The following is a 20477-nucleotide window of genomic DNA, read 5'->3' as shown; positions in this document are numbered from 1 at the left end:
CCTCAAGCTCTTGTGACCACAAGTATCAATACCAAACATATCCACCCCAAACGTCCAAAACACCAACCCTCCCAAGCTCCGTCTCATCCACCTAACTGCCAACAAAACCACTCTCAGCCATGACCACAACCCCCTCTCCTCCCCCCAGCATCCCCTCCTCTCACGCCCTCGCCCTCGACGCCTTCACCACCCTCCTTCCCCCCTCCTCCCTCTGCACCGCCCCCGCCGCCCTCCGCGCCCGCTCCCACACCCCCTGGTCCCCCGCAGCCCCCGCCGCCACGCCCTGGGCCATCCTGTACCCCAGCTCCACCGCCGACGTCAGCGCCATCCTGCAGATCTGCAGCAAGTACTCTATCCCGGTGACCGGCTACGCGGGCGGCACGTCGCTGGGCGGCGCGCTCGCGGCGAGCCGGCAGGGCGTGTGCGTGGACTTTGCGCGCATGGACCGCGTGCTGGAGGTGGGCGTGGAGGATATGGATGTGCGGGTGCAGCCGGGGGTGGGGTGGGTGGAGATGAATGCATTGTTGAAGGAGGGGGAGGGGAAGGGATTGTTTTTCCCCGTGGATCCGGCGCCCGGGGCCAGGGTGGGGGGAATGGTGAGTCTTGTTCTCGGTTTTTTTTTTTTTTTTTTTGGAGAGAGAGAGAGAGAGCGGAGATGGTGGGCTGATTGATGGGTTGAGGTGGGCGGCTGATTGGGCGTATAGATCGCAATGTCCTGCTCCGGCACCAACGCGTACCGCTATGGCACGATGAAGGCGTGGGTCCTGAGCCTCACGGTTGTGCTGGCGGATGGGACGGTTGTGAGGACCGGGGGTAGGTCGAGGAAGTCGGTGGCTGGGTATGATCTCAAGTCGCTGGTTATTGGGTCGGAGGGCACGCTGGGGCTGGTGACGGAGGCGGTGCTGAGGCTGGCGAAGGTGCCTGAGAATGTGCATGTGGTGATTGCGGTGTTTGAGAGTATAGGGGCGGCGGTTCAGGCGGCGCTTGGGATTGTGAGAGAGGGGATTGGAGAGGCGGTCGAGTTTGTGGATGCGAATGGCATGCGGGCTACGAATAAGGCGATGCCTGGGGTGGTTTGGGAGGAGAAGCCGACGTTGTTTTTGAAGTTTGCGGGGAAGGGCGAGATCGCGGTGCAAGAAACGGAGATAGCGAAGAAGCTTTGCTACCAAAATGACTGTAAAGAGTTCCGGGTTTCAGGGGATGAGAAGCAGGTCGAGGCGTGGTGGGCGGCGCGGAAGGCTTTGGCCCGGAATCTGTTGAGTATGAAGAACGATCCGACGGATCTGTTTCTTTCGGCTGATGCGGCTGTTCCGGTGAGTAAATTCGCGCAGTTCGTTGAGGAGACGGAGGAGGAGATGAGAGGGGCTGGGTTCTTTTGTGGACAGATGGGGCATATTGGGGATGGGAATGTGCACACGGCGGTTGTTTGCGCTGAGAAAGATAGAGGTGAAGCGGAGATATTACTTAACAAGGTCAGAAGAAGGGCGTTGAGGCTAGAGGGGACAATTACTGGGGAGCACGGAGTGGGACTGGAACTGAGAGATTTGTTGGTCGAAGAGGTAGGAGAGAGTGGAATTCATGTGCTGAGGATGATCAAGAAGGCGTTGGACCCAAAGGGGCTTTTGAACGTTGATAAAGTCGTAACGTGGGAGTGCTGATGTATGGTGGGCTTAATCGCAAAGGATGAGAACGCTGGGTGGTTACTTAAGTACATAGATAAACTAAAAAGCGTAGAATTGAGTGAATCACAATTCTCAAGACTTAACTGATGTGCTTGCGGATATGGAATTATATGAAAGTCTCCCCTGCAACTTAGATAGAGGGGTGGCGAGTAATATTAAGACTGAACTCCATGAGATCAGAAACGTGGAGACAGAATGGTGATATCGCAGGAAAGGGGCTTAGTTAGTCACGTGATGCGTCCAACACCTCGATGATAGACTTCTGAACTGTATCCAATTGTTGTTCCTTTGTCCCAGATCTCAGATCCCAGATGTGAATATTGCTTTCTTCTAAGGAAAAGTGTTCTTGACGCTGTTTGGTGATGCTTGCTGAAGCGTGATCTCGGCCAGAACACCACCGCCGCTATCACCAAAAAGCAATGCCTGTCTGTCATCATGCAGCTGCTCCGCCCCCAAGCTTCGACTGATCGTCCCCGCGCGTGGCTGAGTAGAGACTGACCTTGTGGCACACTGCAGCCTGGAGACTCGATAAAGACGCAATGGCAGCTCCACGCCGCGAGGCTGCAGTACTGGTCCTTTGCTATTCGACATCGGCATCTCTGCAGGTGTGCCTAATGTTTTGGGCGCCGGTCCTGCCGCTATGGTAAGTGTTGAGCCTTGCGAGCGCATGAAGCTTTCCGTGCGCCCCTCCATACTCCCTCCAGATGCGCTCCTTGTGTCCTGCTGATTGACGCTTGTAGGCCACTTTTACGTCCCCCTTAAGCCCTCCCTCCACCGCGAACGAGCAAGTAGACATTGCGCACCAGCCCATCAGACCTATCCTCGAGAAAGACCCAGCTTCTTATCCTGCGCCTTCTGCAACCGAGAAGGAAGACGGCGTGCCGTTCACGCTCACGCTTCAAGAAGACAAGGGCAACCCAGGCCAATTCCGGCTTGTCGTCAACATCAATGCGGACAACAATGAGTCGGACACGGCCGCAGGAGGCAATACTGGCAACACTCCACCTCGGAAACTATACTTGAACCCCCAAGCCCTGCCTGGGCTGGGCTATGACGTCTCGTCGTTATATCGGACCCAGAAGTCGAGCCCGCCAACGAGTCCCCAAGAGCGCCAGGGCTGGTCTGATCTCGATGCTATTCCGCCGGACTTTTTGAAAAAGGTGGTTCCTGATTGGGATATTCCCCTGAATAGAAATGCGTCGACCTCCTCGAAAGAGCCGAAGCGTCTTTCGGACATCAAGGCTAGGATCAAGAAGAGCGGGAAAGGATTCGTTGTACGGCTTTTGAAAGGCGTCAATCCTGAGAGCAATGAGGTGGCTGAAGTGCATTTGGCTCATCAGGGCGTAGGAATACCGGAGCTTGACAGCACTCCCCAAGTGGAGCTTGATGGCAATGCTGTTCCCATCGACGCAAACCAGCCCTCGCAAAGCAATGCTAGAGAAATACCTGCTAGAAAAACAGAAGTTTTTGAAATCGGAACGTCTAGCGAAATAGGCATCCGAAGGCCTACTGGGGCTCAACCGCAGTCAATTCCTCAGATTGCGCCTCAGTCTTTTTCCGCGGTTCCCAGGTGGCTCACTCAAACTCGTAGCGTAGCATCAAGCCGACTATCAATTGGAGATGACTCTTTCAGCGATGCCGAAACATTAATCTCTGATATTAGGCGGCCCAGTAGCCCTTGGGAAGAAGTAGACGACGACGCAACCGACACAGAGCCAATTTCATCAGCAACGTCGAGACTACCGACTCGTTCCGCTTCCATCTCAAGTGTAGTTCCCACACCAACTAGAGGACTATCTGTTGTAGGCCCGGTCAAACGAGTCAAACATAGCGAACGCAGTAAAAACACTTCTAGTCCTCTAAATCGTTCACATGCCAAGAAGTCTGTTAAACGCCGGTCTCCAAGGAACCTGAGCTGGGCATTAACTACACCTCTGCAGGCTGACCAATTTAAGACTGACGCAAAACCCAAAGAATTCAATTACCAGCATGCCTTTGGCGGCCAGTCGTTTGATGAGCCGCCGGCAGACATCAGCACATGGCACCACCCTATTCAGATATCTCGCAGGAGTCCCAAAGGCACCATCGTTCGCCATCCCTCCTTGGAAATTCCGTCTCAAAATCGAAAGGAAAAGAAACGTTTGAGATTACAAACCACGGACGTCCCACGACATCACTCCGCAAATGCGTCGCCGGCTACTTTATCGAATAGACATACTCCGCGCTCAGCACAGAGCGAAAGGGGCTCCGTGATAGGACGTGAGCAAGATCGCACACCACGGACAGTCTCCCCCGTCCATCCTCATGTGGACGAAGCACAAGAGCTGCGATCGGCACTCGAGAGAGTGTTGAAAGACAACTATTCCGACGACAACGTCGTGGAAAGCTCTGGCATTCAATTGAATGTACAACCACCAGAGATAGGCGATGACGTAGGAGAGATCGCTCTTCCCCCGGATCTTGAGCTTCGACAGCCGTCAAGCCAATCTCGCAGTCCAATCATGACCTTTATTTCTCTCGCCTCTACCGCGTTGACTTCCAAGCTGTTCGAGGGGATCAGTTTCCTGCAAGATACGTACGGCAGTGAGCCTCCTGTCCCGCGGGATCATGTCCGCGTGAGATGGACTTGTGTAAGTTTCAATCATCCCTCGAAAACTGATTCCTCGACCTGACATAGATATCAGTCCTGTGGAGAACAGTTGTATGACGACTTCATCGAGAAACGTCGAGGCGCTGCACGTTTACTAGAAGCTTTTCTTAACCGACCGCGAACACATGCTCCGAGTGCTCCAGGAAGAAGTAGCACGAGCTCGACTATGTCTAGCGTCTTCAGCTCTTTAAGCACGGCATCCACACTGGCAACTCCTCAATCCACCTATGACGGCTCCCAATCCTGGGGACAGGGCGATCCATCAAGATACAGCCCTACGATGCTGCGGAGCAGCAATCCCTTCAGCGTTCGAATCGCTTCCTATCCTGACCCTCAATGGCTTCTGACGTGCGCCAACGAAGGAAGATATACGCCGAAGATTGTTCATCTCGACGTCAACCCTGCTCGGATCAAATCAGATAAGGATTTCGCTCTAGCTTTGAGAGAGCATTACGGGAACCTGAACAGGAAATTGTTTAGAGTACTGAAGTTGCGGGGGCTGATCACAATTGACTTCGTACAGGTAAGTGGTTTCGTAATAGCTCCCTGAGACTGCATCGTCCTCTCTCTGGCGCCCAGCTAACACTCCTTCCTCCAGTTCGAAATACATCGAAACCGCTTCGCAGATATACGAAAATGTCCGGATATGCCTTCCCAAAAGTCCGACTATGATTTCGAGCCCGTTGATCTTGTGCCGCCGGTCGGCAGTAAATATCTACTACATCTGTTCAAGCACCCCGAAGACTACGATGGCGAGCTGATAACGTATCTCCGCTCGCCGAAACGTCGCGCTCGCCTTGACTTCGGCGTCGGCTGGGGCATCAACCTGGTCGAGGGTTTTCTCGCAGATCGCGTATGGACGCTGATCATGACATTCTTCATTATTGGGAGCATGGTCTTTGCAATCGTGTGGGTTATCAAAAAGGATAATGACGTGCAGGGAGCTTTCGGAGTCGCTGGATGGCTGATGACTTTGGCTGCGCTGTCAGTTGGATGGGCACAGGCTTGGTTGGAGTAACAACATAGAGAGTGGAAATCAGTCTACCTTTTGACTAACCAGCCACCTGCTAGCCAGGCTGATCCTTATAGTGCTATCGAACGAGCAAGAGCCGCTCCCAATGCGAAAGATATCGGGGTACATCGAAAATTACGAACAGGATATGCTGTCAAGGTTGGGGCAGTGGAATAGCATTCTGACTGATCAGCTACCAGACAATAGAGCTACTCCTGGCAGTGACATCGAGCGACGAAAATTGAAGCTGGGGCAGTGCATAAGTGACGATCGGTCCGGTCTGGGACTAAATTTGAACGTGGCCTCGTGGCGACAAGGAGTATTCACAGTTTATAATGCAATAACACTGAGGTTTCTATCTATTATTTACACTATGCCTAAAAGATGGAATGGAGGAGCCAATTCATATTGAAAGCTACACGTATCTGACGAAATAAGTAGCTACATGTATGCTAGACATCTTGTCGAGATCTCTGATCAAACGTAGGACTCTCTCGTGCCGTTCTTGTCGCTTTTATAAATGGCATCGATCATGCGATGTCTGATCAGAGCATCCTCGAACGTCGCGAAAGAGCCATTCTCCTTGCCAGCAAACGCATCGTACTGCCTACCCACGTTGTAGGAGATTGCGCTCCCGTCCTCGAGCTCGACATTTTTCAACTCCGCGTCCGGCTCTCGAGACGCAAACTTCAGAGTAGGCGGTATCATCTGAATGCTTCCATCCTGGCACTCCAACACCAAACTTCCCTTTGTGCCATTAATTTCCCAGTAGAACGGCTTACCAGTATTCGACTTCTCGGTCTGATACACCACTGTACCCACGCCCCCGTTCTTCAATTTCCCCACCACGGATATCCGATCATGGATCGTCTTCTCAACCGTCTTGATCACCTTTCCCTCCCCGTCGACCAACCTCATCTGCGGCCGATTGTTGATGAGCGCGGCTTGCACCGCCTCGAACTCGCCTAAGACATAGCAAAACGAATCGATTGCATGGCCAACCAAAACAGTCAACATATTCACCCCGGCGTTGATATCCAATCCGTACTCAAAGAAATCCGGAATCATGTCGCCTTGCACCATCCACGTTCCCGACATGGAACTCCCGAGGATATCGCCCAGCTCCCCTGCCGCAATCATTTCCTTCGCCTTGCGCACCGCTGGCGACTGCCGCCCTTGCAGCCCGACCATCGTCTTCACCTTCATCTCCGCCGCGAGTTTCGTCAACGCCTCCGCGTCGGCGAGATTGGCGGCTAGCGGCCATTCGCTGAATACGTCCTTCCCAGCGCAGAGGGCCGGCTCAATGAGCTTGTAGTGCTCTGGGACTTTGACGGAAACGGCGACTAAATCGACGTCTGGATCTTTAGCGATAGACTCGGGGTCGCCATAACATGCGACGTCGTTGAGGCCGAAGGTGGACGCCGCGGCTTTGGCGGACTCGATGGAGCTGTTCTGAAGGGCCGTGATTTTGTAGTAGGGCGAGGTGGTGAGGTAAGGGTGGTGGGCGGCGCCGGCCCATGAGCTGAGGAGTGTCAGTGGTGAGAAGGGACTAGAGGTGATGCGGATTTGTTTATTACCCGCCCATATATATTCCATTAGAAAGGCCAATGATGCCAATGTGGATGGGATTGGAGTTGGACATGGTGGTCGGAGCGATGATTTCTGGGGTAAGGTTTGAGCTGGGTACGTTCTGATGGCAGGTTTATTCGCGTTGATGATATGGAACTTTAAGATTCTCGAATATATATTCCTTCTTTATACACAAGCGCTGACCGCTCCCTCTCAATTCGCTTTACTAAGAACTCGGCTTGATCATTCCCCCTAGTCCGTCCTGGGTGTCAGAAAACTGTCAGAATGGAATCGAGTTGTCAGAAAGCGGTCAGAAAGCGGTCAGATCGGGCTCGGCTGCATCTACATTTCGCAGAATAATGTTTCCATCGCCGAGTCTCTTACCATTCTCGTTCTGTACTCGTGAACTACAACAACCACGTCGACGGTTTTAGAAGTATGTACGTAATGGTGCGATGTGATTGGCCGGGTCGGCTCGTTTATTTCAAAACGCCGAGCCTTCGAAGGGAAAGTCAACACTAACATCACGCCGCACAAATGCCGTGTCAAAAATGGAACTTGGTTAAAGGCTATGCTTGGGCAACCGAGCTCTATCGAAGGTGATGTCGGACAAAGAATGGAACTTGCTTTGGGTGAGCATTTAGCTAACCTACGTTAATTCTCGCAGGGCTCCCCCTTCTCGACATCTAGTTCCATGTGCGAATCCAACAAGATGAGAGCTTTCAAAGCTTGGCCAGAGATGTTGATACCCTATACCTGAGTCTCTTACCGGGAGAACCACAGGAGTTTGAGCGGATGGATCGCTCGGGATCCTGCCTTGTATCTGCAGAGGCTTATTGGTACAGCAACTTTGCACGAGGCGATCTTCGCATAGCCCTCGAGTTTAAATCTGGAGTTCCTCTCTTTTACTCCTTGTATTTTTCGATTTGCCATCCATCCTCTCCGTATTACGGCACCTAGAAACCAACTTCGGGTCCTCAAGTCTCCCTCCGGACTCGCCATTGATCATACAGGGTTTAAATGGTTCCTGAATGGCTACATTTCCCGTGGCCCGACAGGGTCTGTCGCTAGGGATACAAATTATTCGAGTTAGATAGCTGTACTGGCTTTGTATAGAATGGCATTGACGGCTTACGGTACCTGGAGTCCTGGACTAATTAGTAATACGACTTTCGAGTCGTATAAGCAAGCCACGCCATCGTCGTGCTTTTAAATCTGCCAAAGAATGTGAGAGGCGTCTGAATATGCACGTCGGTTGCGCCTGTTATGTTGAGCCACTAGGCTTGACCTTAGGGTCTACCTTCTAGACCAATCGGAGCCCAATCATACACTCCACTACACATTATGCATCTCTCACTTATCGCCCGTCACTATTTCTTTCCTCGATGGCTTTGTTTGGCGGCGATGGGAAAGTGATTCGGAAATATCAAGCGGAAGATTTTCACCTTTGACAATCTTTTTCCTCATCAAGGTCAAGGTTTTTTCCTGGCTTATTCGATATCAAAGCAGATAGCTGCGCTATTTCATTAGGTATTCAATCAAGATGCATGCTTCGTATGCTATCTACCTCATCTCTTTCGCCTCCACCGTCGCAGCCTTTTCCTTTCCTGTCCTGCGGACCCTAGCCGTATCATCACTTCTGCGAAGCATAGCATCTCCTCTCTCTTCGTGTGACAAGCCGCTTGCCCGGCGGTATCGAAAATTATATCTACGTAGCTCAGTATCATGTTCGCCGGCACGTTCGCGCTACCTTGCACCGATGACGCTCTCGCAGCAATCCGAGCAGGGTTTCATGACTGCTTTCCCGGTGATGGAGGCTGCGATGGATCTTTGATCCCCGGAAACGAATATGAAAGAACCAAAAACAATAGCCTCGCCGACATTAGCCAACAGCTTGCTGCCCTGGCTGCTAAGTACGAAGCTGGCACCGCGGACATGATATTCTTTGCAGCTTGTAAGCCTTCGATCCTATCTCCAAATTGTCTATCTCTCCACTCTCCCTCCGAATCTCCACAGTCGATCTCACTAACACCCCCAGCCCACTCAATCATGACCTGTCTCCTCGGCCTAGTCGCCCAAACCTTCATCCGCCGCACCGACTCCACCACCGCCGCCCCCGAAGGCGTCCTTCCCGGCCACACCCAAACCGCAGAAGCCATTTTAATCAAGTTCACCACCAAAGGCTTCTTGGCACTCCACTTCGTCGCCCTCCTCGGCACCCACAGCACCGCAAAGCAATTCTTCGTCGACCCCTCTCATGCAGGCGCACGCTTCGACGCCACACCTGGCCAGTGGGACGTCACATACTACGGACAGGTCGTGACAGATACAGCGGAGTTCCAGCTAAACTCGGATAAGAGGATTATCCAGGATGCGAACATGGCGCCGTTGTCTGACCTGTTTACGGTGGATAAGGTGGGCTGGGCTATTGTGTTTACGACAGCGTGAATTGATTTCTTACAATGTAATACGGTAGTATCACTGTGAGGAAGAACGCTAACGTGGGGTAGGTGGCGGAAGATGCAGCTGCTTGGAGTGGAAGGTGGGCCAAGTAATCCGAATTCAATTGATTGTACGAGTGCGCGACCGGTTGTTCCAGCGGCTGGGGGCAGTGTGAAGAGGAATGGTATGCCTGCTCCGTAGTCGATGTTGAGGCGGTGTTGGGGTTGAGGGTTTGGGTTTTGAGTTGTATATCGAGCCTCGGAACCGCGATGGAGATGTTTAAAGGCTGGCGTGAGTTCAGGGTAGTCATATATATATATTAGTAGCAAACGAAATCACCAATAAAGTTGAGCGAGGAGTTTCCGGCCGAAACAAGATTTGATTAATGTGTAACATACTTGGAAGGGCGCACGATTAAGTTCTATGGATTATAGTCCACATAGACGAAATCTTGAAATAGTAAAGCGAGTTAGGAAAAATGGCAAGCCAAATGAAAAGAACACTGGAAGAATATGAGGAAAAAAGACCCTGGATGGTGGTTCCGTCACTGTGTTCAAGTTCAAGAAGATTCTTTGGTCCAATCGATGACTTGGTCATAGCTCTTTTCCTCTTGAGCCGCGATACCATTTCCAATCATGGCCATTGCCTTTGCATCGAAGCAATGTGTGATTAATCCATGACCGCACAGTGGATATGTCTTCTTGGTACCCATGTGGCAGAAGATCCCTTGGGCGGTGTTGATGAAATCCGGACCTTGAGAGGTAGGACTTTCGCAGAGGGCCTTCGCATCATGAGCGAGACTGCTGGATACCACGACGCGAGTATAGTTAGAGTATACTGGATTTCTGGGCTAAAGGGTATGTTCCGGACGGGAATTCAAGATATTTTGGTCGCGCTTCGAGTACGCATGCTGGTCATACTTGGTCGTGACAATACTTGGGGCGGTGTTGGGCCACCAATAAGGCTTGAAGGCATAACCCCCCTTGAAATAACTATTCTAAATGTTAGTGGAGATATTTGACCTTCGATTCATTGCCCCGTGACTTACGCATCCGCATCGCCGAGCGGGAAAGAGTCCTGATCGGTAGGAACGAAATCTGGGAAGTGAAGTTGGAATGCTGTGGCCTGTATGTAATTTGTCTTATCCCCGTCGATCCACATACAATTGACGTAGGTGCCCCCAATCGCGTAATTATTGTAGTACCTTGTTACAGGGAATTCAGTACTTCGAGTAAGAGATCTAGGGTCTGTGATGTTCAGTCACCACTCATAGTTACATCGACTTGCCCAGTCTCCTGTCCAGCCATAGGTCTGCATGTCCGGCCAAACGATAGAAAGATACGCGATGCAAACAGCATCCGTCCCAGCTGTGAAGAGGCCGTAGGTGGCTTGTTAAACCTTCGATTGCTTGACCTTGATTGTCACGGATGACCCGGATTCTATTTTGCCCTTCCCGGGAGCTACACCGATACGCTCTCCGCCTTCGTTGAAGAGTTGAACAGTAAGGGTATCTCCTCCAGCCCCAGAAGTGCCATTGCCCTTGACGTCCAGTGCCACCCCAATCTTGACGACTGAAGCTTTGTTGTCGTGCTTGTCTATCTCTTTTGAGGTGAAAGAAAGGATGCCAAGTGTGACTGATATGACTCGAAGAATGACTTGAGCCATTTCTAGAACGTTGGGAAGAGTTGAGCTTGAAGAAAGGTATCAGATGACGACCTTGGTGATGGCGGGATACGTCGGGATGCAAAAGAGATGATATATTGAGGAGGCAAGAAAGATTGCAGGCTGTAGATTTTTGGTGAACGAAATTATGTAGCGCAATGCTGGCTTTCTTATACTTCAGATCGTTCACACCCGAGTTACTTCAGTTAAATCCTAAGTTAGTAGAGCCCGCATGCCTCAATAATTGGCTTCCACCAACATGGTATGATTGTGAGATGAAGTAACAAGAGATTGACCACGAAAGTAACGATGGATTTGATTATTGCTACGTTCATCGAGTTTTGTGTTCGGAAAGGCGTCCACCTAGCCCACTTCGGTATTTGATAGCTTTTTCTAGCTTTCCGGTGTACGAGAGCATCCCCCAATTCCTAACATCAAGTGCTTTCCTACTTAAACAATCGAGCTTTTTGGACGACGTTGATCCTCTAGAGTGGTGTGAGAAAATATTTCGGCTTCCCTTTTTCCGAACTTGTTTCTTTTCGCAGGTAACTATTCAGTGTCCACCTAGGTTCGGACTTCTTCACATAACTATTCTTGCTGCGGCATTACTTTTTTCGTGGGTGCACTGCTCACGTGCCAAAACTAAACCATGACCACGCGTGTGAACGAGATAATTGAAAAGGAATAAAACAGTGAAATGCAGATCAGAAGATACAGGTGTTATCTGAGCTGCGAGTGGAACACTCGGCAGAATGGCCTTTGAATCGATCCGTGAGGATCGACGGCATGCATTCCGATTTCGAGATATGTTCTCCAGAAATCATGTCGGCGACATCAAAAACACCGCAGATCTTGCGGGTCATCTGAATATTGACCATACGCTTCTTCTCACTTTAGGCAAGAATACTTAATAGCTCAAGGTAGGACTGGCCGTTGAACGTGGTACCAGAGTGCACAGCTTCTGCTATCAAATCGTCAGTCGAGTGTTTGTGCTAGCCACTATCATCTCGAGTATCTTCGCTTTCGCCGGTGTTCCACTAAGAAGAAAAATGCTGCGAATCGTGAAACGCGACGGACAGATATCTGAGCTGTGGCCCTGAGAGATCACTTATGGATGAGATCAAAGGGTCGGGAATGCGTCAATAAATTATCATGAAATGCTACGTATAGTGGAATGTGACGGACAGATATCTGAGCTGTGGCCTTGCGAAAAGATTAATTGGATGGAATCAAAGTGTCGAGAACGCGTCTTAGGTTATCATAATGGTCACGTGACAAGCGTGCAGCGTGCAATGTAAAGTGTGTGGGTAGTAGGATCAATTCATCATTCTCGGGTGTACAATTTTAAGGAAGGAGAGCTATCAACATCTTTTATTACCATTCCGACGCAACAGCAGGGAATACTTGGTCAACGAGCTACTTAACCTGTACTCAGCTAAGATCCGTGGGGGCTACGCTCCGTCTAATCTTCGTACTCATCGCTCTCCTCCTCATCATCATCCTGGACACTCCCCGCAGACGAAGCATCCTCCTCGTCACTGGGAAGGTCGTCATCGCCTGCCTTTAGTGTGTAGGAGTTCGGATTCTCGATGTTACCGCGTAGACTACGTCGTGAACGCTATGTGGCGGACGCTTGTATCCCTCGCTTGGTGGGACCTCGAACGGGGCCGAGTGGACTGGCGGTTGGGCCGAAAGGATGTTCTGGTGGGGTTTCATGGTTGGTGCACACGTTGGCAGTTGATTGATTGAATCTACTGGGTGGTTGCGTGGAGGTGGTGGGGGCAATGGAGGTTGTTGATCCAAGATGCTGCAGTTTTTGCACGAAGGCGTGGCTTTATGCTTGACGAAACCTGATCTTTGTGCGGGCACGTCGACATACACAGTGAATCTCTTCGCCAGGCTGCCATAGCCTCCCAGCATTCACACCCAATAACGAAACCCTTTCGTTAATTGGTGTTGAGTGTTTCGCCCTACATTGTAAACAAAGTCATGCGCGAATGGGACATCATTTTATGACTGAACAATACATAAGTCTGGACACACGGATATATCACTACTCTGAATTCACTATTGCTCGACCTACAGCACTGTAAGGAGTGCCCCAGCTGGCAGGTATTAGCTTGGTCAAGGTAGTCTAATCTCTGTTACGCTAACCATTCTATCGTATTCAGAGTTTCAAATGCATCACGGGGTACCCCAAACAGTTGCAATGAGTACGCAAGCTTAAGTCTTGGGACTTCAAATAGATCGACATCAAAAATGTCTTTGTACTGCTGAGAGTGTAAGGGAATCTAGGGCCAGACGTCCCCTACCAAGGAATGACCAAAGCTAACCAGAGACTACGTGCTGAGCTAGCGGAGATGTTCTCCATCAAACCAAAAACGCCAAAAGCAACCATAAAGCCCTAGAAGCGACCGAATGTCACTCTCTTCATACTGCTCAACGCCTATAGGCAATGGCACCTTCTTTGGCCTGTTCCTCCATCAGGTCTGCTTTGACCAGTTGTTCGATCAAGTGAGCTTTGACCATCTTCGTGGTGCAGTGGATCTCTCGTTTCTTGAGCTCTTTTCGCAGCTCCGGGACCCTCATGTACGCATAGGGAACCGGGGAAGCGCGAGGGCCGTTAGGAGTGGAGGTATGTTGGGCTTCGGTGTGCATGGTTGTTGGAGCTGGAGGCACACCTCTATAGAGCTGCGGAAGATTGAAATAAGGCTGAGTGCCAGACGACTGCATGCCATCTGTGCCGGGGAAGAAGACTCCAGGTCTGGTGGTCCAGTCAATGGACTGCAAGTCCAAGGCCTCGGGGCTCAACTCGGGGTTGATGAAAACCCTGTCGATAGACGGGTGATTTGCGAGTGGATTGCGGTTATTTAAGGCAGACTGGTCGAATTGCATAGGTCCTTGTGCCTGGATTGCCAAGGTCTCCCCTCCTCCGAATGTATTCACGTCGTTTGTAGGCTGGAAACCCTTTTCACGGAGAGGGAAGAGATAGTCGTCCGGTGCGCACGCAAGGAGGCGTTCATACGTATTGCGCTCTGTCATAAAGTTAGCGATCTCGATAAAAGTATCCCATATAAAAGGGGAAATGTTACCTTCCGGCGACCATGTGCTGGGCTCTACTTCCAGAAACGCCAATGAATAACGCGACCAAGGGGGGAAAAGAAGCGCCATGTTGTCTGACTGGCTGCGAGTGGATGGAATTTTGTGGAATTTGTGGTGAACGAGCAATATCGGAAGGTTGTGGCGGTGGTGGTGTGTTGTTGGTTGATGATGCGAAGGTTGTCAGGACGTGGTAAGTAGGTCGCTTTTTATAAACAAGATACGCTACAAGTTGAGTTGGAAAGAAGGTGAATGGAACCTTCGCTTGATATCAAAGCTGTCGTGAAACTACATGACACAAGGCTTTGTGATGTAGAGGTAGGCAGCCTTCTCGAATCACAGACAATTCACTAACTCCACTCACACACTTTAAAGGTAGAGACACAGAAGCACGCAATATCGATGCTTTTCCAACGCTTTGATGCGTCATTGACGGTTTCAGGCTCACTCTTAGCATTTTAAGAACGCTGGTCTGATTTGCACGGTCCTGAAGATTAGAACCGACGGCGATCTTTCAGGGTGATGCAGGGGACCTTTGCCAGTGGCATCGTAGGGGAAGATATCTCAGTGGGTGGCCTTTAATGCTGATAGCAAGGACTTCGAGCGGGCATTTTCATAGTGTAGAAGGATTCAGGAGGAGGAGATGAAATCTGTGGGGTAACAAATAGTTAATGTTTTTCTCATTCATTATCGCGTGGTTGAGGCTCCCTGATGTCGCTGTAGCCTTGCCTAAGTCGAGCAGATAAGTCGGACTCAATATGAAGCCTCCTTGTCATTACTTCTTGCCTACTATTTATGCAACACCTTGGGGCAGCGTTAACGGCGGCGAGAGTGTGGAAAATCACTTCAGTAACGCATGCGGATAAGAGTGGGTTTCAGTCGCGCCAATATAGTGGTGCAATACACGCTATCGTGAGCGTCACAACCAGCATGTTGTTCCTGCGGCCAATTGGGGACGCGTTGACGGTGGCAGGAGCAATGAAAACGGAATGACTCATAAATATGAATTAGAGCTCGTCATGAGTCCATACAGAGACCAGACCGAGGTCTAGATCTCTCCAAATTTTATTGATTATCTGGGGCTGTATTACCCCAATATTAATTCCCTTTTCTCAGTTCCACGACCTCCAGAATACCCCCAGCATTTTCTACACCTCGCCAACTTCACTCCCCTCACTGCTCCTATCCAACATCCTCGCCACGTTCAGCCTGACGCTCAACCTCGTCTTCGTTCTCATCTTCGTCTTCCTCATCGTCCTCCTGGTCCTCATCGTCCTCCTGGTCCTCCTGGTCCTCTTCGTCCCATCCACCTGGTGGGGTACGTGGCCAACGTGCCAATGTAGCGGCGATATTCTCGTCGCTCAATGGATCATTGTCCCACCCTGTACCAGCAGGTGTGGCAGCTGGAACCGGGCGGGCAGGGGCTGGGGGTGTGGGAGCTGTGGAAGCCTCAGCCGTAGGAGACTGAATTGGGGGAATTGTAGCGGGAGCATCCCAAAACGCCTGCCACGGCGTAAAGTCTATTGCATCTGGTGGCGGGGGCGATCCGTCGTTGTCTGGATCTGCGAGGAATGGGTGCTCTTCTGGGACATCATCGGCGAGATCTGGCATGGTACTCGGGACGTCGGTGGCCTCAACTTCAGTGCTGTCATGTTCTTCGACTCCATGAGCTACCTTGGCAAGGGCAAGATGGTTGTTCTGAACCTCTTGGGAGAAGTCGGGATGCTCGCCCGGATCACTGGTGGTTCGTTCGGGCACTTGCCGTTCTTCCAAGGCTCCAGCAGTTGGAAAGGTGGCCATCTGTCCCTCTTCGACATGGCTCTGGGCCACGTTGGGGGCGCTGGCGGTATGCCGATGTCCATGAAGACCCAGAGAGCCGCTACTATCATGCACAGGAGCTGCCGAAAGTGGACTAACGGAGCTGGGGCTGGGCGTAGTAGCTGCAGGGAGAGTGGATGTTGGTGGTAGGGCTCGTGCGGTAGCTCCAGGGGATCGACGCGCTCCTGAGAACGAGGCACGACCTCTAGAGGGCGCTGCACGTCGCGGACGTGGCGGAGGGGGCGGCAGTGTTGTTTGTGCAATGACTAAGCCCGATGAAAAGATGATCGGCGGCACAGATCGATTGACGTGAGCTAGAGGGGGTATAGGGGGTGTCCAGCCAGTCGGGGCTATGGTGCTATGTGCTAGCGGTAGGTGTAGAGGTTGAGGAGGCGAACCTCGAGCTGACCCGGGGTTCGAGGGTGGCTGTGAAAGTGTGGAGGGTGGGGAAAGGGCGGCAGGGGCTGCTGTTGGCTGCGCTGTTGAGGGCGGCAGGGTGTATGCAGTAGCATTTCTGCGCCGGCCTGGGAGTGGCATGGCTCTCTCAACATGAACCTCGTCGTCTTCGTCGACCTCGATAGCCGTATCCTTAGTCGTTCCAAGAGCTTGATATGGGTTTGTCTGGCTACTACTGGAGCTCCTTGAGGCAAGTCTGGCCTGGCCAAAGCCCTGAGTGCGGGTTCCAACACGAGGCGTGTTGGTGGAGAACTGATTTGGCACCGTAGTCCGCGGGTCGTTCATGACAGCGGCCTGTGCAGAAGACGCAGTGGCTGCAGATGCGGCAGCATCATTGGCGTTGTCCATGGCAACTTGCTGCTGGAGCCATGCACGAAGCTCGGCTGCGTCTTCCGGGCTCATGTCATTGTTGGAAGGTTTTCCGCGTCCGGACATAGTGGACTTGGACCTGAGACAGATGGGTGGAGCTCAAGTTGAATGCTGCCGTGTAGGCAAAGAAAGCACCAAGAGTTGACGGTATGATACCAGAAAATGAGTGCGAGGAAGCAAGCACGACTTAGAAAGGCTTTGTGGGCCGGAAGCTCGCTAGCGGTGTTTCGCCCCGGTCCGAGTCCTGCATTGAACGGCAGCCAGCGGCCCGGCAACAGTGCCAGGCAGCGACCAAAGCACCGCTATCACGTCGAAGTTGACCCAGGCTAGTATATCATCGACAGAAACAATGATACGCACTGTTTGTTGATTCTTATCCACTGAATTGGGCTCTTCTGGTGTCTAAACTGCCGCTAACGGTAGATATGCCGAACACTTCAACACCATAAGCTAGGGCCTCGTTGCTAATCCCCCGACGGGTGCCAGTTAGAATCTGGATTAGTTGAACTCCAAAGCGTGAATGTTCTGTACGCCTTTTCCCTTAAATCAATGCTCTAGCATCCTGACGCGTCACTCAGCCGCACAACAAAACTTACATTGGAGCTCATTCAAACATTACTTAATAGGCCGAACAACAGAAATTGATCGGATAATATGTCCTCCTCGACATGTGGTCCTTGTCCTCCCCAGCCTACTCAATTCCTCCGCTTCCGGGTGCCTGCAACGCCCCGGCCTCCCTCCCCTATCATCCTCCGCCGGTATCAGCACCACCAACCGTCTCCCCGGACCTGGAGCTCCACAACCTCCAGCAAGCTCTCAACTTACTCTCTATACCGCCCTAAAAGTCTCCTCAAAATGACCTGATCGTCCCAGACATAACCAAAAAAACCACAGTCCGCCATCTCATCCAAGGCCTCGACAACGCGTTGCTCTCCACGGCCAACTGCACCGACAACTACACACGCACTTAATGATTTTTCCAACATCTCCAACGCCGCGGCTGCGAGAAGTGGAAGCTGAAGAGTATCGACATTAAACTCAGACTGGTCATAATGGCGCTACTGCGGCTTCAACAGGAAGGTTCGAGGTTGTATTGGGAGATCAAGGACCTCACAGTCAGGGCTCGGATTAAGGACGTTTTGAAGAAAGGAAGGTGGTGATGGGGGAAGTAGTGGGGGAGTACAAAGGGCTGTGCAGAGGTCTCATGGGACACAAGCCGTGACTACTAAGGGTAGGGGAGTGCACATTGGTGACGACGGAGGAGACGCACGCGGGGAAAGTGTAGGAGGCGAATGAGAGGCAGGCGCAGAACGTGGGGAGGGGACAAGGGGCATGGGGCATGGGGGAAAGGGAGAGTACGCCTTCTCGGTGTCGTGGAAGGTGGACTGGAACTTGAGATACCCCGATGTAACCTTAGACCCCGTTCGATCCACTCATCGATACACATAAGGGTAAAAGTTGCAGCGACGCCCCTTTTCCAACACCTAAAACACGCTCAAAGACCGGTCGAGGTTCTATATCGTGATGTAACAAAGGCGGGGAATGGTCACGTGATGGTCATGTGTAGATAAGAGATAGTCGATGTGTGGTCATAGATTAGGACAAGAGCATCACGAAATAAATCACAGGAACCAAAATTGGCGTTCAATTGAGACATGGCCTATGTTTAAAAGCAATGTTTTTGTATTTTTGTAGTTTTGTGTATCCTGTCCGCCACTAACGCTCAAGAGAGTAAAACCATTGTGCTGCTGCTGAAAGAAAGCATTAGGAGGCTAAACACCAATCCTCCCGACCATGTGTCATGCCACCGGAGCCGTAACAATGTTGGATCAAAGGGAGCCAAAATAAAAGAAACAGGTGTGCCGGGGAAGAGGGGAACTAGGGGAAGAAGGGACTTGTTGAAGTAGGGGAAAGGGGAATTTCATGCTCAATGAGATGGGGGCGATGTCGCTTTTGATAGGAAATAGAGAGGGGTCGAAGAGAGGCTACTACTGGTTGTAAGGATCGTGGGGGGATCTGGCCTGGACGAAGACGTCGTCATCCGCGTCCTTTTGGCCTTCTTGAACCCCATCGAAGCCGCCACGACGTCCACCGCGATATCCTGGAGGAGACTGGAGGGAACTCAGAGTATTGCGGCCACCAGAACCGGCACGGCCGCCGGATCCGCCACGAGCACGTCCCGATGGCGGTGCGTGAGGTGGAGATGATGTGGAAGTCGACGGCTGCAGCGGGGCTCGCGGTTGAGTTGAAATTGCAGTGTCGACCACAATTGTACAGCCGTACGCCCGCGCCATTCGGTAGGGCGCGGTGACTAGCAGTTCAACAAACGACTTTAGCATGACTAGGTCGCACACGGTCTTGCTCTGGGCCAACAAGGTGAGGACTACCTTGTAGCGATTTTCATAATTGAGCTGGCGGTCCCGCTGCAATATGTCATCCTGACCTTCTCCTTCTTCCTCCCAGAAGTTGTGTGAGCGGTAGTGCCACGAACGGGATCCGACTTTCTCGTCGTGCAGCATCTGAAGTTGTTCCATGACTAACCATGCGATGGCCTCCACATCCACCTCCGCATAGCGGATCGAAGTCTGTTGCCAATGACGGAAATGTTCCGTGTCATGGTCGACGCAGTTTGTAGTATTTGCCATGGCGTTCTTGAGACCCGCCACCATGGAGCAGAGAAGCGCGTTGTTTCTCCAATCAGGTACAGTCCGATCGGCGAATGGTGGGCGCCATATCATGTGGTTCAGACGCTGACGCGCCTGTTCCATGCTTCCAAGTCTCAGACCTGAAGACGATCCGGCAGGTGGCGAGGCTCCATGATGCGGTTGACCTCCGTGGCCTAGGGCAGGGTGGAGTTGAGGCGGCGAGGTGATTGATAAGGGCGGCATTTCAAATCCAGGGGGCCCAGTGAACCCTGCGAGTCCGCTAGGAACAGCCTGTCCAGTGGCTGCGAAGCCCGGGCTCTGGGTGGATTTCGGATCACCACGAACAAGTCGAGGTGATTGCTGGCTGGGCTGATTTTGCTGGCCTCGCTGGCCGGGGGTGTTGGGGGAGCCGTAGTTGTTGGACATGTTGACGACTTTTGTGAGTTGAGTAGAATGGCCTCGATGTTGATGGAGGTGTAGAAAGTTCTGAAGCCCCGAGTGTTGATGTTGAAGCTGCTGTTCGTGTGATGGAGCTGGAGAGTTTTTATTTTGAGGCGAGCTGGCTTTTGTGGGAGCCGGGACGCGGAATGGCTGTTCTTCCGCTGTCATTCTGTCACAGGTGATGAAACGCCCAGACTGGAGGCCAAGGATGATTGATAGACAGAAATAAGAATTGAGACTGATTGAATTTACTCTCTCTCGCGGAGCACACGGCAATAAGGCCTACAGATGGAGGAGGAAGGAGACTCAGGTTTCCAACACGATTTGAAGTATATAGAGGGGACCGATGCGATAAAGACAGGATAGTTCTACCAACAGCTGCTTCTTTAATCACTACACACCCTACCATCAAACCTCTAATCCCACAAAAGTCTTTGCTAACCCTGAAAGAAATCTCTAAGTCTAGTCTACACCACTTAGGTTGAAATTGATGTGAACTCTGTTGTATTGTAGATGCTGTAAAGGCGGACTATATAGAGGAACGAGATGAACTATCCCTTAGGGCGCTCCCCTGGTCGTTCCCTTGGCAGCAAGGAAGGCGCCAAAGAAAGGCACTCCCTTCCCTTGACAGC

The 20477-nt window shown here is 51.7% G+C and overlaps 9 protein-coding genes across 9 annotated transcripts; 3 read left to right on the top strand and 6 right to left on the bottom strand.

The window, feature by feature from the left end:
- Nucleotides 1-119: 119 nt before the first annotated feature.
- BDZ99DRAFT_577344 (putative D-lactate protein) lies at nucleotides 120-1747 on the top strand (the record flags this gene model as incomplete). Its single annotated transcript, XM_033728685.1, has 2 exons — nucleotides 120-596; nucleotides 705-1747. The coding sequence occupies 2 exons, from the start codon at nucleotides 120-122 to the stop codon at nucleotides 1656-1658; spliced, it is 1431 nt and encodes a 476-aa protein (XP_033568616.1). The 3' UTR covers nucleotides 1659-1747.
- A 575-nt stretch (nucleotides 1748-2322) lies between these two features.
- BDZ99DRAFT_483444 (uncharacterized protein) lies at nucleotides 2323-5350 on the top strand (the record flags this gene model as incomplete). Its single annotated transcript, XM_033722574.1, has 4 exons — nucleotides 2323-2325; nucleotides 2423-4312; nucleotides 4367-4855; nucleotides 4931-5350. The coding sequence occupies 4 exons, from the start codon at nucleotides 2323-2325 to the stop codon at nucleotides 5348-5350; spliced, it is 2802 nt and encodes a 933-aa protein (XP_033568615.1).
- A 398-nt stretch (nucleotides 5351-5748) lies between these two features.
- On the bottom strand, nucleotides 5749-7046 carry BDZ99DRAFT_504362 (NAD(P)-binding protein). Its single transcript, XM_033724038.1, has 2 exons — nucleotides 6922-7046; nucleotides 5749-6866 (listed from the first exon to the last, which is right to left on the bottom strand). Exons 1-2 carry the CDS (start codon nucleotides 6984-6986, stop codon nucleotides 5822-5824), a joined length of 1110 nt encoding a protein of 369 aa, XP_033568614.1. The 5' UTR covers nucleotides 6987-7046; the 3' UTR covers nucleotides 5749-5821.
- A 1592-nt stretch (nucleotides 7047-8638) lies between these two features.
- Nucleotides 8639-9632, top strand: BDZ99DRAFT_455727 (heme peroxidase; the record flags this gene model as incomplete). Its single annotated transcript, XM_033718450.1, has 3 exons — nucleotides 8639-8867; nucleotides 8952-9357; nucleotides 9424-9632. The coding sequence occupies 3 exons, from the start codon at nucleotides 8639-8641 to the stop codon at nucleotides 9554-9556; spliced, it is 768 nt and encodes a 255-aa protein (XP_033568613.1). The 3' UTR covers nucleotides 9557-9632.
- A 282-nt stretch (nucleotides 9633-9914) lies between these two features.
- On the bottom strand, nucleotides 9915-11020 carry BDZ99DRAFT_528121 (uncharacterized protein; the record flags this gene model as incomplete). Its single annotated transcript, XM_033726344.1, has 4 exons — nucleotides 9915-10158; nucleotides 10261-10347; nucleotides 10404-10559; nucleotides 10788-11020. 4 exons carry the CDS (start codon nucleotides 11018-11020, stop codon nucleotides 9915-9917), a joined length of 720 nt encoding a protein of 239 aa, XP_033568612.1.
- A 1459-nt stretch (nucleotides 11021-12479) lies between these two features.
- On the bottom strand, nucleotides 12480-12733 carry BDZ99DRAFT_528120 (uncharacterized protein; the record flags this gene model as incomplete). Its single annotated transcript, XM_033726343.1, has 2 exons — nucleotides 12480-12578; nucleotides 12635-12733. 2 exons carry the CDS (start codon nucleotides 12731-12733, stop codon nucleotides 12480-12482), a joined length of 198 nt encoding a protein of 65 aa, XP_033568611.1.
- A 723-nt stretch (nucleotides 12734-13456) lies between these two features.
- BDZ99DRAFT_483440 (uncharacterized protein) lies at nucleotides 13457-14188 on the bottom strand (the record flags this gene model as incomplete). Its single annotated transcript, XM_033722573.1, has 2 exons — nucleotides 13457-14052; nucleotides 14110-14188. 2 exons carry the CDS (start codon nucleotides 14186-14188, stop codon nucleotides 13457-13459), a joined length of 675 nt encoding a protein of 224 aa, XP_033568610.1.
- Nucleotides 14189-15298: 1110 nt separating this feature from the next.
- BDZ99DRAFT_483439 (uncharacterized protein) lies at nucleotides 15299-16825 on the bottom strand (the record flags this gene model as incomplete). Its single annotated transcript, XM_033722572.1, has 1 exon — nucleotides 15299-16825. One exon carries the CDS (start codon nucleotides 16823-16825, stop codon nucleotides 15299-15301), a length of 1527 nt encoding a protein of 508 aa, XP_033568609.1.
- Nucleotides 16826-18511: 1686 nt separating this feature from the next.
- On the bottom strand, nucleotides 18512-19830 carry BDZ99DRAFT_552647 (uncharacterized protein; the record flags this gene model as incomplete). The annotated part of the gene is made up of 1 exon (XM_033727070.1): nucleotides 18512-19830. The coding sequence occupies one exon, from the start codon at nucleotides 19828-19830 to the stop codon at nucleotides 18748-18750; it is 1083 nt and encodes a 360-aa protein (XP_033568608.1). The 3' UTR covers nucleotides 18512-18747.
- Between the last annotated feature and the right edge of the window lie 647 nt (nucleotides 19831-20477).

Source organism: Mytilinidion resinicola, assembly GCF_010093595.1.
Source record: "Mytilinidion resinicola strain CBS 304.34 unplaced genomic scaffold BDZ99scaffold_37, whole genome shotgun sequence".
Classification (NCBI taxonomy): Eukaryota; Fungi; Ascomycota; class Dothideomycetes; order Mytilinidiales; family Mytilinidiaceae; genus Mytilinidion; species Mytilinidion resinicola.
Note: the sequence above shows the minus strand (reverse complement) of the source record. Positions and strands in the feature narration are given on the sequence as shown.

Bases quoted from the DNA above. Each gene is read 5' to 3' on its own strand.
- BDZ99DRAFT_504362 (XM_033724038.1), bottom strand. From the start codon at position 6,986: ATGTCCAACTCCAATCCCATCCACATTGGCATCATTGGCCTTTCTAAT. The intron at 6,867-6,921 runs GTAATAAACAAA...GACACTCCTCAG, and splicing joins AATGGAATATATATGGGCGG to CTCATGGGCCGGCGCCGCCC.